This window comes from Desmodus rotundus, chromosome 5, assembly GCF_022682495.2.
Source record: "Desmodus rotundus isolate HL8 chromosome 5, HLdesRot8A.1, whole genome shotgun sequence".
Classification (NCBI taxonomy): Eukaryota; Metazoa; Chordata; class Mammalia; order Chiroptera; family Phyllostomidae; genus Desmodus; species Desmodus rotundus.
Window position 1 is genome coordinate 150815203 of NC_071391.1, and position 13243 is coordinate 150828445.

The window sequence follows — 13243 nt, forward strand, 5'->3', positions numbered from 1 at the left end:
CTTTATTCCGGGTTTAAAGTAACTCAGTGCCTTTGTCCTCTCGAGACAACTGCCAACACTGCAGTCTCATCATCAGACATGCCAGACAATTCCCTTTGAGCACGTGGAGACTAACCTGGGATGGAACGGAGGGAGCCTTCGAGGTTCTTTTTGTTTCCATGCCAGAGCTCCTTGCGTTGCCTGTTTCGTGTATGCACTTGCTGATACTGTATTTTACTGTCTGGTTGATCTGTCTATCCTCAAAACCCAGACTGGTGATCCCTCTAGCAATGCTAAGTGGACTTAATCCTTTTCTATCTCGGTGATTCTAGGGATATGAAAAGCAACCGAATATATAGACTGATCCATAGTTTGCATTGTCCCTTCTACTGGCAGTCAGGAGACAATAACATACATGATTTTAACTTAGTTCTGTAGGTAGCCAAATGTGTGACCTTGGGCAAGTCTCTCCACTTTTCCAAGGGGGTGAAAGTTAGTTTCTGCAGAAATAAAGCTGTGGGGTTTTTTTGACTAATACCTCTTCCACCTTCTGTAGACTCTCATTTGTCCATTGCAGCTTTCAGGGCTTTCCTAAGTGTTTCATCACTAGGACCCCTGCAGTCTGGGAGAGAAGGAATAGGCATCAAATCAAGGAGGGGTCCTGGAGCACTTCCAAGTCAATGTCCACGTTTTTGCTAATGAAGAAACTAATACCCAGGAGTTGCAGGGACTTACTGTAGCCCGTGTAAATCCAGGACCACAATCCGTGACACACTCTCAGTTGAGTGGCCTTTGTACAGCCCCCAGGTCAGAAGTGAACCTTGATATTCACAAACCAACCCTCCTACCTTTTCTAACGGGCTCTAATTGATTCATCAGGATGAAGCCGCTCAGCAAAAATGTGTGGTTAGTTTTTCTCCTCAGCAAATTCACACAAAGTTGAAGACACTTTCTCTGGCTAAGAATACAATTGGTCAGAAAACACACAAAATTTCTGGCATTCAGAGTAAAGTGCCTTGTTCCAAGTCATCAAATGAAGGACAGAGCCAGAACTGGAAGCGGAAAGCTTCAGAAAGACCCTGGGAGATAACGGATGGTTACAGGCTGCCCGTACAGTTTTTCTGGCTTCCCAAAGTGCAGGCGGACTCCCCACACTGTCAAATTGATTGAGTGAAGCATCATTGCTAAGATGTTCTCAAATCCCCAGCACATGGACGCGGCCGCACGTTTGTTTCTAGGATACTCTCGGTCAGAACATAACCTTCCCTGTTGTGAGCACGAGCAGAGTTGCCACCCGCTAAGAGGAAAACGAGACCCTAATGAGCAAGTTTCGTGACCACTGGGATGCGAGCGAAGAAAATGGAGGCAGACGGAAGAGAGAGCTTGGATTTCTTTTTCATGGGGTTTTTGGCTCTCTCTTAAACAAATCTGACCCTAGGTATAAGCCTGCCCTTTTTCTGGTCCCAACTTCCCTGGTGATAAAATACATGTTTGGCAACCACTCTGAAAGTTATTAAAGTTGCAGCAGTAAACTATGGGAGGCCAGAGAATTTCGGACAAAAGTTATTGCATCAGTAACTCAGAAACTAATTCCTAAAACTCTTGACACATTTATCCAGAGGGCTAGTGCCAATACAGAAGTGGAAATCACTGTCAAGGGCCACCGTGTCCCTGGAATTAAAATCCATCATTCCTCGGAGCAGAGAGCTAAGATTTTGGCAGAATATGAATAGTCATGCCTTTCACCGTCATCTTCCCTCAGAAATAAGGTCCTTTATTTTTGAGAAGAACACGAAAGATGCTAATTTCTTTGTTTGTTTTCATAAGAAATCCTTGTTTACATTTTCTTTTCAAATACTTCTTTCTTTGACGGTCCCACATTTAAACCAAAAAGCCTCCTTGTCGTAATTTAATTACACGGTTATATTTTGGGCAGAAAATCTTCTGGGTACAGTAACAGAGAACAAACTTTACAATAGCAATAATCCCTTCTTCAGCATCTATTGTGGGGAAACTTAATACACTTTTATTAAATGGCTGAGGCATTGGCTCCAGTGGTCTGAATTAACTACAGAAGAGCATAGAATAGGAGCAAAACCTCTTCACTCAACAGACTCCCAGTGTCCGGCCAGCTTAAAACTGCCACCCAGGAGCAGCCCCCTGAGAAACCACTGCGTGCCTTAGGCTGCGCCTTTGTCACCGGGGGGTAGCGAAAACGGCCAGACCTGGTGGGTTCCGAGGGTGCAGCCAAACAGAGAAGTGGGCCTTCTGACTCACGGTTGGAGGACTGACAATATGCCTCAGAGTTTTAATGTCCATACGCTTTGACTCAGCCCCTTAAGAACTGGTCCAGAGGCAGTATCTACATGTAAGTACACAGGGTTAGCTTCAGCATGACCATAAAGAGGAAAACTCAGGAGCCATGCAGAAGTCATTAAGAATGCAATCGGTCCTGTAATTTATATTGATTGTCTCATAACAATAAAACATACTGAGACGCGCCATGAGAGGCCAAGGGCAGCCACAGAGAGCATGTGTGGTATGGTCTCATTTCTGTGAAATCACAGCTGAAAGGCTGCTCACTGAGGTGTTGGCAGTGGTTGTCTCTGGATAAGGAAATTCCAGGTGGCTTTTACTTTTCTTTATCAACCTTCCTGAATTGTTGGACTTTTCACATTTTTTATACTAAGCATCACTTTATACTCTTGGGGAAGGATACTTTAAATGTTTTTAAAAACAGAAAGCTAGTCTTTCCCTAACCTCCTTAGCACTTGCACGGCCGTACCTAAGCCCAAGCTAGCGGTAGGACAACACGAAGCGCTGTGATGAGTTCATGCGTGTTCAGTACTCCGCATTATCTCCGGGTGGATGTTCCCAGAGGATGCCTGAAATTGCGTGTAGTGCCGAACTTTGTATATGCTCTGTTTTTTCTCTGTGCACATGCATGCTAAAGTTTAACTCACAAATCAGCCACAGGAAGAGATCAACAGCAGTAACCTAAAAAGTTATAACAATATACTATAATAAAAATTATGTGAGTGGCTTTGGGGTCGTGATGAGGTAAAATTGGGGTCACTTGCACATAGCGCTGCGGTCCCAGGAGGCCGGTCTGATGACCTGGACAGCTGCAAAGTGACCCACTGCAGAGCAGGGTACACAGCGTGGCTGCGCCTCGCGAAGGGATGACTCACGTCTGGGACAGACAGAGCAGGACAGCGTGAGACTTCATCAAGCTACTCAGACCAGCGCACAGTGTAAAACTTAGGAATAGTTTATTTCTGGAATTTTCTATTTCACATGGGGAACTGAAACCTGCAGAAAGCAAAACCATGGATAAGGGGGGGCCTCCTGCATACATACGTCAAAACTCATCGATTTATACACCTTAAGGCATCAAATCGTGCACTTGTAGTACATGCAATCTATTGTATGTCAATTACACCTCCATAAAATCCTTGTCTTCAAATAGAAGAAAATGGGAAGTAGTCCCTGTAGTTTCCAGCCTCCACACAAAATTCTCAGAATGACTATATATTTCTTTAAAAACTTGAGGCAATGTTGGAAAGCAAACGTGATGTTCCAATCAGTAAGAGGAGGCTATTCCAAGAGGTTAATAGACTGAGTGAGGTGTAATAACGTTCATTCAGCTCATTCTCCGGCCTCCCACGGTGTCAGTGTCCTTGATTATAGATGGATACAAAGCTCCCCGTTTGACCTGCTTTTGTCTTTTTCTGTTTGCACCTTTTCGCAGAGTCCACGTCAATCTTAGGTACCTTTTACCCCAAAATGCATGCTTCGGTGCACTTTAATTTTCCTGCAGTAAATAAATGGCCCTTGAAAGCTTCCCTGAAGTAACTATATAGCAAACCTGAGGATTCTGAGACTGTGGGATCAGATAAAATTCTGAAAACCAAGCAATCTTTCCAGGCATAATTATAAATAGGTGAATGTTTTAAAGACTATTCCTTCACTCTGCTGCCAGGTTTCCTGAAGTATGTATAGTCTTCTGGCTACTGAAATCACCTACAGGTCTGAATTGCCTAAAGAGAGTATGACCAAGAAAACAACCCCCCAGTGGCCTCTGTGGGTTTGGAAACTGGGTCTCTGAGTTAGCTGGATGAAAAGGGAGCAAAAAATGTTTGTGTGCTGCTCCCAGAGCCTCTCTCCTCCGAGCCACTCAGGGTTCCCTCTCTTGCTGCCAAGGGCTGGTGAAGGGTGTGGGCCCTGAAGTCCCAGCAGGAACAGGACCTCTCTGAAAGCTGGGCCTGCTTCTCACCACTGTTCTCTGTGGTTTCCCCTCTGCTTTTCATTGCGACCAGCTGGACAGTGCTGCAGGGAAGGATTGGGCGCCCAGAGAACCCGTTCCGAGTGGCCCTGGAGTACATCTCAAGTGGAAACCGGAGCCTGTCTGCAGTGGACTTCTTCGCCCTGAAGAACTGCAGTGAAGGTATGTGAGCCCGGCTTTCTGCTTCCTCCTCCATAGCTCGTGGCCTTAAGTGTGTCAATAGCCTGCCACCGGGATGAGCTGGGAATGTGTGCACTTCCATGGGAAAGCCCACAGTGCTGAGGGGCCCATTCTAAATATCATCCAGTGCCTCGTAGCCCAGGTGACCGGTTTGTAACAATTCGCTGTAACATTATATCTGCTTCACCTAAGACTTAGAACATATTACCTTAAATTCTCTGGCTGCCAAGTGATTTCACCATTTTTCTTAAATTTTTATTGTGGAAAATTTCAACCATGTACAAAAAAACAGAATAATGCAATAGAGTAGAATAATGAACCCTAATATACCCTCAACCCAGTTTCAGTAATTATCAGCATTCTGCCATTTTTGTCTCGCCCATTTCTCCACCCACTTGCAACCCAGTGTTTTAAATGATTTGGCTTAAGCTACTATCAAGGGACAACATGAGAAATAGTCGAACGTCAAGGTTTTCACTTACTTAGTAAGAACCGTGAGAGCACGGCCCATGCCGTGGAACTCCCTCGGCACAAGCCCCACATCGAGAGTTCATTTTGAGAAGGCATCTCTCTCCCGAACGTAATTTATCTTTTTTTTCCTTTTTGCCTTTGTTGCCAGAGAACTCACTAAATCACAGTAATCGTATCTGTGTAGTTTCTTGATAAGTGTATTTCCCCCTTCCGCTACAGAATTTTTGATCTCTATTCCTAGTTTTCAAGGTCATATTTTATGTGATTCTTTTTGCCTCAGTTCTGATTGGTGAGCAGGATGAAATAGATCATGAGTAGATACGGGGTGGGGAAAAGTAGGTTTACAGTTGTTTGTATGGAAAATAATACAATGACCAATAAGTAGTAATACAAGAATAAACTCCGTTTCACATACTCACAACTGTAAGCCTACTTTTGCCCATGGTGCGTATGAGGCTGGTCTTCCCTTGACCCTACAGAAGGCCTAGGATCGTGATCACAGGCGTCCTTCACTGTTCTCCACGTGTAAAGGGTACAGGAGACAAGAATAGGAGAATCTTCAGGAAGAAGTTGATTTCATTACTGCTCTTCTCCTGCTGCGCCTGCTCTGCCCAGAAGTTCACTGGGGAGGGAGCTCTCACCTATACCAAGGAGTCTGCAGTGTTCGAGTCCCAAGGATGAAGTGTGGACAGGAAGGAAACCCGCAGCACCTGCAGAGCTAACGTCTCGATTTAGACCGCCCAGGCATCACCATGAAGGCCTGCAGCACACAGCCATCCGCTGCATGTACAGGCCTGGTTTTCAATCTTGTGCCTCCTGGAGCTTGGGTATGAAAGACTACCTGAGGTAGGGAGCTACACTGGCTACCCAGCTCCTTATGCTGCTGTGTCTCTTCATTCATGCCTTGTTTTACAAGAACTTTTACAAGTGTATGTGTGTGTGTGTTTCCCTTTAATCAAAACTGGTTTCTGTGTGGAAGAAAGAAAAATCACCATAATGTGATAGATTGAACTTCAGTTCAAGTTGAAGAGGTGGTTAACCTGTGACGTGAAGCAATGTACAAGAAACATGTGGTTTGGGAGTATGCCAGGAGCTTGTACAAATGTTTCCCCACTCACAAACGTAGGGATTTGTGTGTGCCTCTGGACATCATCAATCCTTGCAGATGTCGAGGGCCTGTGTACCGTCCAAAAGGGGCCCTGTGTTGAAATAGAGCCAGTTTCAGGAAAGTGACAGGGAGAGGGTATCAGTTCCCAGAACTGACCTAATCTCATTTGAGCAACATCAGGAGAAGGGACTAAGAGCCTACAGATCTCCAAATATCAGGCTCATCACAATTACTCCTGCAAGAATTATTTGTGCCGTTGATCGAGGATCTCAACCCGTTGTACAAATGTTTTTCTTCCTCAGCCCTACAGCTCCCTTTACCTATGAAATTCTTATTCTGTAGCTTCTGTTGCATTTGCAGCGAGTCTGTTGTAGAGTTTAAAAAGACCTGTTTATTGTCTGCTTCTCCACTCTTATGAAACCAAGAGAGTTGATCTCTTTATCTAATGATCCAGAAAATGTGTCTTCTGGCAGGACGCTTTCTTAGTGGAGGGAGGAAAGAAGTCTGCCTCTGATTCTCTGGGGAAGGTGGGTGGGCCAAGAGACTAGGAAGATTCTAATGGTCTCGCTCTCTTCCTTCAGAGACTACAGGTCCAAGAAAACACACCTGGGGCCCACGGGGAAGCAGACGTTCTCTGAACTCCTCCTCTGGCTTGGACTCTCGTGGCCCCCAGGGGTGTGAAGGGGTCGGTGTGGATGAGGAAGGCAGAGAGCAGAGAAGAACAAAGCGATCCCGGTGTTTCCCGAGCGTTTCTAGCTTTTCCTCCCGCAGCAGAACAGATTCAGGTGCACACCGGTTGGTGTGAACAACAACAAACAAAACCAGAAGAAGCCTCCTAAAACCGTGCTCATGTATTTAAAGAGGATTTGTTTGGGGGGCTTCCTCAAGGCCTGTTTGACGTAGGCAAATGTCCACGTGTTCTGAGGTCATCGCTTTGCTCAGGTCGTGAAGGGGAGGACACAAGTCGTATCTCTGAGAGGGGTGAACAGGGCTGGTGAAGTGCTAACCAGGGTTGCAGATGGGTCTACAGGATGTCTGGCCTATTTTCTGACAGTCACTTGGTCCCCTCGTATGAGGCACAGACAGTGCATGGAGGGAAATGCGTCTGTAGAACTCGACCGCTCTTCCTTGGCTCACATGAAGAGCGGTGCCATTTTAGTTAATCCAGAGAAGCCCTTGCAGGGGATATTGAGACAATTTTCCCTGCATAAGAGATGGTATCTGTCTGTCAGTATCGTCAGAGCAGAGGCCGTGCCTCTTTCCTCTCTGAATCCTGACACCTATCACAGTGTATAACAGTGAAAGGTGCTCAGTTAATAAGCCATAACAGCTAACATCAGGGGAGTACTTACCATGTGCAAAGGCAAAGATAGGTGTGTTATCTCATAGGAGCTTTACAGTAACGCTCTGTACTCGGCAGGGCGGCTGTCATAACCCCCACATTACCTACGAGGGGTTATCCCACCAACTTTGGTAGCTCAGAAAGGAGGAGGACCCAAGGTGTGAAACACAGGCCCAGCACCCTGAACACCTTGAAACACATGGCTCAAAAGAGTTAGAAATGTACAGACATCTTAACTTTTCTGAGCCTAAAATGACGACATTTAAACTAGATCAAGGTCTTCAAATATTTTTTAGAGGCTGAACACTTATCCAAAGTCTTACACGGAAGTCCATCATATAAAGTTACGCAAGCAGAGCCGCCCTGGGGGAGGGAGGGCGGGGAGTCCAGACCCACCTTCTCCACAGCCCTTGACACCCCCTTACACACAAGGCATTTTATGAAGTACAGTTTGAGAACCCCCAGACAGTCTGCTTTTCAACCCCCCCCATTAACTGAAGCTTTTTGATCTCACAATTCTGCACTTGAAATGTGAAAGCCAAACACAGTTATATTAGCCATACCTCCTCTAAATGATTAAGATTAGGCACAAGGCTATTATACATTGAATGTAGGCCATTTTTACAAAGCAGGTTTTTGTCCCAGTAGGTCCTGGCTTTGAGATGCTAGGTATGGCGCTAACACGAATGTTTCCAGTGAAAAAATGTGCAGCATCTCCCAGTCCCGTCCCCTCTCTCCCCTGCCCCACCAAAGACAATGATGGGTAGTGGAGGATGTCTTCCTTGCGCCAGGAAGGGACAAGAGGAAATGAGCGGAGCTAAACAAGCAGATTCTGATGTTGACCAGCCAAGTGGGCCCAATCAGCCTCTGGAGTAGGCTTCAAAATCCCTGGGTAAAATCAGGGATAACCTCATTGGCTCCTGGCAGCCTAGCCCAAACTGGGCATTTTCTGTTCCAACAGCAAGCAACACACCACAGAATTCTCAGTCTACACTTGTTACAGTCTGTTACCGTGGTCATCTGTTTCGGGGCTGCCAGCAGAAAAGTCTATATGTAGCAGACACATCCATCCATCCATCCATCCATCCATCCATTCATCCATCCATGCATTCACTCATTCACTCAACAGACATTTACTGAGCAAATACTAAGCTAATCGCATCCTGATACTGATATAAACGTGTTGCTTTAAGTGTGTGTGGTGGCTTTAAGATCTCCATTCTACTTTGCACAGAAACTGTTCCCCAAAGGGCATCCCTGACTGACATGTAATTTGCACCAGAGATCTTGAATAGTTTCTCCATTTGCAGAGATGTCTTCCTCCTAACTAATGCCAATGTGCCTTTCTCAAAAAGACACAGAGCGAGCACTGAACTAGCAATCAGGGGCTTTAAGTCCCCTTTCCACCTCTTATTTGCCATAGATAGCCAACTCTGGATCAGAAGGGGCATTAAAGGCCTCCCCTAGAATGGCACACTGACTGTCCTTTTCATTTAAAATAGGACTAACGATATGTCCGTGGTTTCCCAAAATTGGCCTTAATCATGAGGACAAGGAGAAGATGGCTGTGGAGGTGCGTTGTAGATTATGCCCTGAGCTGCCTGACCTCTCTGGGCCTCACCTGGCTGAAGCCTTGAAGACAGAGCCTCTTCCTCTGTGCTGCTCAGTTTCTCATGGAGAAAATGCCATTCACAAAAATAAATCGGCTCTCAACTCCTTCTCCAAACCTTTGTGATGTTAAAGCCCAGGGGGCGAGAGCCTCAGCATTGTCAGGCACCAAGGTGGCTCCACCTGGCTCAGTCACTTCAAGTGACTGACTCAGCTATGCAGTGGTGGGATGTGTGCTTGGAAGTGAAAGCCAAGGAGAAATAGCAGCCACAGCTTAGCGTCCTGTTAGTTCTCACTCTGTCCTCCGGGTGGAAGGTGAACCCCGTTTTCAAAACACTCTCCTTTTTAACTCCCTCTTTCTAAAACTTCCTGCTCATAATTTATCTGCAAGATGGTACTGCACTGTTCAGAAGGTAAGCACTAAAATGAGGATTTCGTCTAGCCGCTGAGATTTCTCACACTTTCCCAACAGCACACGCCCCGCCCCACCACGCCTCTGTTCCAGCTGGGGCACAGGAAGAGCGCTCTCCCTCTCTGCCTCTCGTTCTGTCTTTCGAAATCCTGCACCTCTTTCCCAGCTCAGCTCAAATACTGTCTTCTTCAAGAAGCCTCAGCTCAGGGTCGTTTCCATATATTTCTATTTTAGGACAGTTGACTTCTTTCCGGAGTTATTTAGGTGTCTCACTCAATAGATGACAAATCCCTAGAATCCAAAGACCACCTCTTAGTCTCCGTATTCAGATTATTAAAAAATAATCTATGACTCCCTACAATCTATGCTTTTATCCCTAGTAAAGTCATTTTTCCCTTCGTGACAGGGTGCATGAGATTCATTGTGCCGTGAAAAGCAGAGGGACAGTTTGATCCTGCAGGGGCGGGTGGAGGCCAGGGAAGAGCCTGGAAGTCTTTTGACCTGCTTCTCACACGGCCTTCCTCAGGCAGACTGGGCTCCGGGTCTAAAACAGCCAGGCCCACAGCTGGAAGAAGAAGGAAAGGGTTTTGCCAGTTCCTCCTTTCCCTACCGATGTATAACTGCCATTGGCAGAGATTTCCTGACTTTGGAATAATCGCTAATAAAGCCAATTAAAAATGCCCACCGAGCGCTGAAGAACAATAATGATCGCTTGGGCACCTATTTTAAATATTCGACTGTTGGAAATCACCCAGAAGTAGGGGCAGACACAAAGGTTTTTAAATATAAATAAATAAGAATCTAGTGTACTGAGGTCATCGTACTCCCAGAAGGAAATTACTTTTAATTTACAACTACCTAAATGAAATAATTGAAAAGATTAATCACACTCAAATAATTGGTCTATTTTACAAGTAATTTGGAGCAATATTCAGTCATTGACATCAATGTCTAGTGGTAAAATAGTAATGAATTTTGTTCTTTAATGTATTTATTTTATTAATAGTACTAAATGGTGTTGTTACTGCTTATACATATTTCATAACTTCTCATTCATTAAATGTTCAAAGAATTTCCAAAAGCATTTATTAGTTTTAAGTAACTCTGAGGATTCAATATTTGATTGACACTCTGCCTGGGTGATTAAAGAAATTATTGTTTTGGGTAATGGGGGTCTCTTTGAACGTGGAGGATTAAACCCCAGTTATTAGTGAGACCATTGCTGCAGCTGGTAGTGGATGAGGCTGTGTTCCCTTTCTAGGTCTCCAGGGCCCCTCTTACAACCACTCCTTAAAATCTGTGGCTCTGAGAAGAACAAGGTGGACCAAGATAAATTAATTCCAGAGATGATAAGAGAAACGTCAGTTTAGACATTGGTTTCAACCCACTACGTCCCCCACACCCTCTCCATCTTCCTGAAACAGCTGATGGTAGAATTCATACATCCCAACCTCACCTGCTGTCCCTGCGCCTTTCATTCTTTGCTAGATGCCTCCGTGAGTGAAATGGGCAAAAGGATGCAACAGAAGGAAAAGCAAGGGGCACTGCATCATGGACAGTGGAAGGGAGAACAGGATTTGGATAAGAAAAACATGGATCTGAATCCTGACTGAGTTGTGTGGGTGCTGTGTGTTCATTACACCCAGCATAACTAGGTCATTCGTGTATGAAATGAAGACAACGGTCCCTGCCCTGGGGTCCGTGTGAGGATTAAATGTGACAGTGTGACACAGTGCCTGCAGCCTAGTGGGAAATCAGACAGGGTCAGTTCTGCCCCTCCCTAGGTCAAACAGGGTATCGTGGCGGTGCTCACCAGGTGGCGTTGGCAACTCTTAATTGAACATGTGGTGCGAACAATTGATGCGAGTCATCAGGAAACACTGGATCAACCATGAAACGCTCAACTTGGGGCCTTGGTGAAGTTTAAAGATGTTCCCTGGAGGAGAGATGGGATGACTCTGTTCTCAGTGCTCTGCCTCAGATTGGGCTGCCTCCAAAGCCTCGTCCACACAGGAACTGGCTAAAAGCATTTATTTGGCTGTGGGCGAACTGGGAGGGGCCAGAATCCAATAAGTAGGTCAGGACAAAGCAGGGCCGCCAGTAATTCTCACACTTGGACACACATACCTCGAGGATACGTAGTGGTGTCCTGGGAATGTGCAAACCCATGGAATCAACAGTTTTAGCAAAAGGTGGAGGGGGACATTTTTATATGGAAACTAGCGCAGCTATATTTTGCACTCCAATACACACTACCCACAAATGTTAAGATAAAGCATGGGCTTCAAAGATTTTTCTTGCTAATAGTGATCCCCAGATCCTGGGGGATGACTTCATCCTTCTCTGCTATTTGGGGCACATCAAGGGGATGTTGGTGAAGCACCCCTCCAGGGAGACGGAGAGATATGGGAGAAAAAGGAGGTACAGCCAGGCCTGGGATCACCTGCTGGAACGCTGGAGCGACAGGGCAGGTATCCTCTTGTTGCAAGCCATAGGTGTGCGGATGGTAGGCAGAGCCCCAAGCCCATACCAGAGACAGCGATGGGGCTCTAACCCACCAAATCAGGCAGAGAAGGGCTCAGTTCCTAAAACTGAGGCACAAGGTCATGGCCAGTTTAACCAAATATATTAGATTTTAAAGTCTCCTGTGCATTGGCCTAAAGCTGCTTAAATTTTCCCAAGGACAGAATTGATCTCAGAGTTGGTTTTGTTTTGTTTTATTTGGAGGGGGACACAGGGAGGGGTGCTAACTTATCTGAAGAACTGGGAGCCATTGTAGTTCCTCTCTGCCCAGACTTCTGGACAGAGCTCCTCCCACCTGGAGCTGTGGGAACCAGACTTCAAAGTCCTCCAGAGTGGAGGGCCCTGAGCAAGGGCTGAGGGAGCCCTCCGCTTGCTGATGGGCAGAGACTGGGAGGACGAAAGCATGCACTGTTGGGATACGATGCTTTTTTTCTTTTTACTAATGGTTAGTTTGAAGTTTCTGCCATTACCTGTCTTCAAGTTATGCTGCAAACACGGTTTCTGTAGCACTTTCGTTTGCCTTTCTTGCTGTGGTTTTTGGAGGAGGAAACACTGGGAGGCAGTTGCTGGCAGCTGCCCAGAAGGCCCCGCAATGCACAGTGTGTGCACCACAGAGCCAGTGGTCTCTGTGACCCCTCCTTTCCTCGCGCCAGCGTTCTGGGATTCTCTGAGCAACGTTTGGGTGGATTACAGCCTTTTGGATTTTGCTGCTTCTGCTCTTTCATTTAACTCCTAGCCAGCATTTTGTATCTATAAAATGCTTAACAAACATTGACTAATTATCCTTCATTAATCATTCATGCAACTAGTAGACCAGGGTCTTATCATTTCCTTCCAGAACAGGGGTGTAATATCCTGTCCAGATCCTAAGTCACACGCGGGGGAGATGGCCCATCACGGCAGTGCTGGGACCCTCCCAAGTGCACTGCGGGCGTGGGGCCGGAAGGTGGGCATGGGCTCTGTGAGGCTGCAACCTCACTAGGCTGCCTTTTTGCTCTAATGAACAGGAAAGACAAGCCACATCGCTGGCCAATGGCAGCTGAGGGGCAATAAGCTTTAATTAGAAGCTTCTTCCTGGAAATTCACATGGACATAATAAGTCTGTTGTTTTAACAGGCCCAGAGAGGTTGAATGCCTCAACTTTCTTTTTGCTTTTCTAAGCTGATCCTTTCAATCATCTGTGAAATGTGGATATAATGAAGACATTGGCTTTGGTTAGCTCCCCAGTGCTACAGGGACAGGCAGCCTGGGTCAGGAGGCAGCCTGTCTGTAGGTTTATGGTTCAGAAAGACACAGCAGCGCTGGCGAACGAGCTGTCACAGCTGGAACAGCAGG

At 46.1% G+C, this 13243-nt stretch overlaps 1 protein-coding gene across 1 annotated transcript in view; it reads left to right on the forward strand.

Moving 5' to 3' along the window:
* The window catches only part of ALK (ALK receptor tyrosine kinase), a 630248-nt gene that overhangs the window by 473337 nt on the left and 143668 nt on the right, over positions 1 to 13243 (forward strand). The window contains exon 5 of the mRNA XM_053924484.1: positions 4299 to 4426. Coding sequence (XP_053780459.1) covers positions 4299 to 4426 — 128 coding nt within the window. The remainder of the gene's footprint in view (positions 1 to 4298; positions 4427 to 13243) is intronic.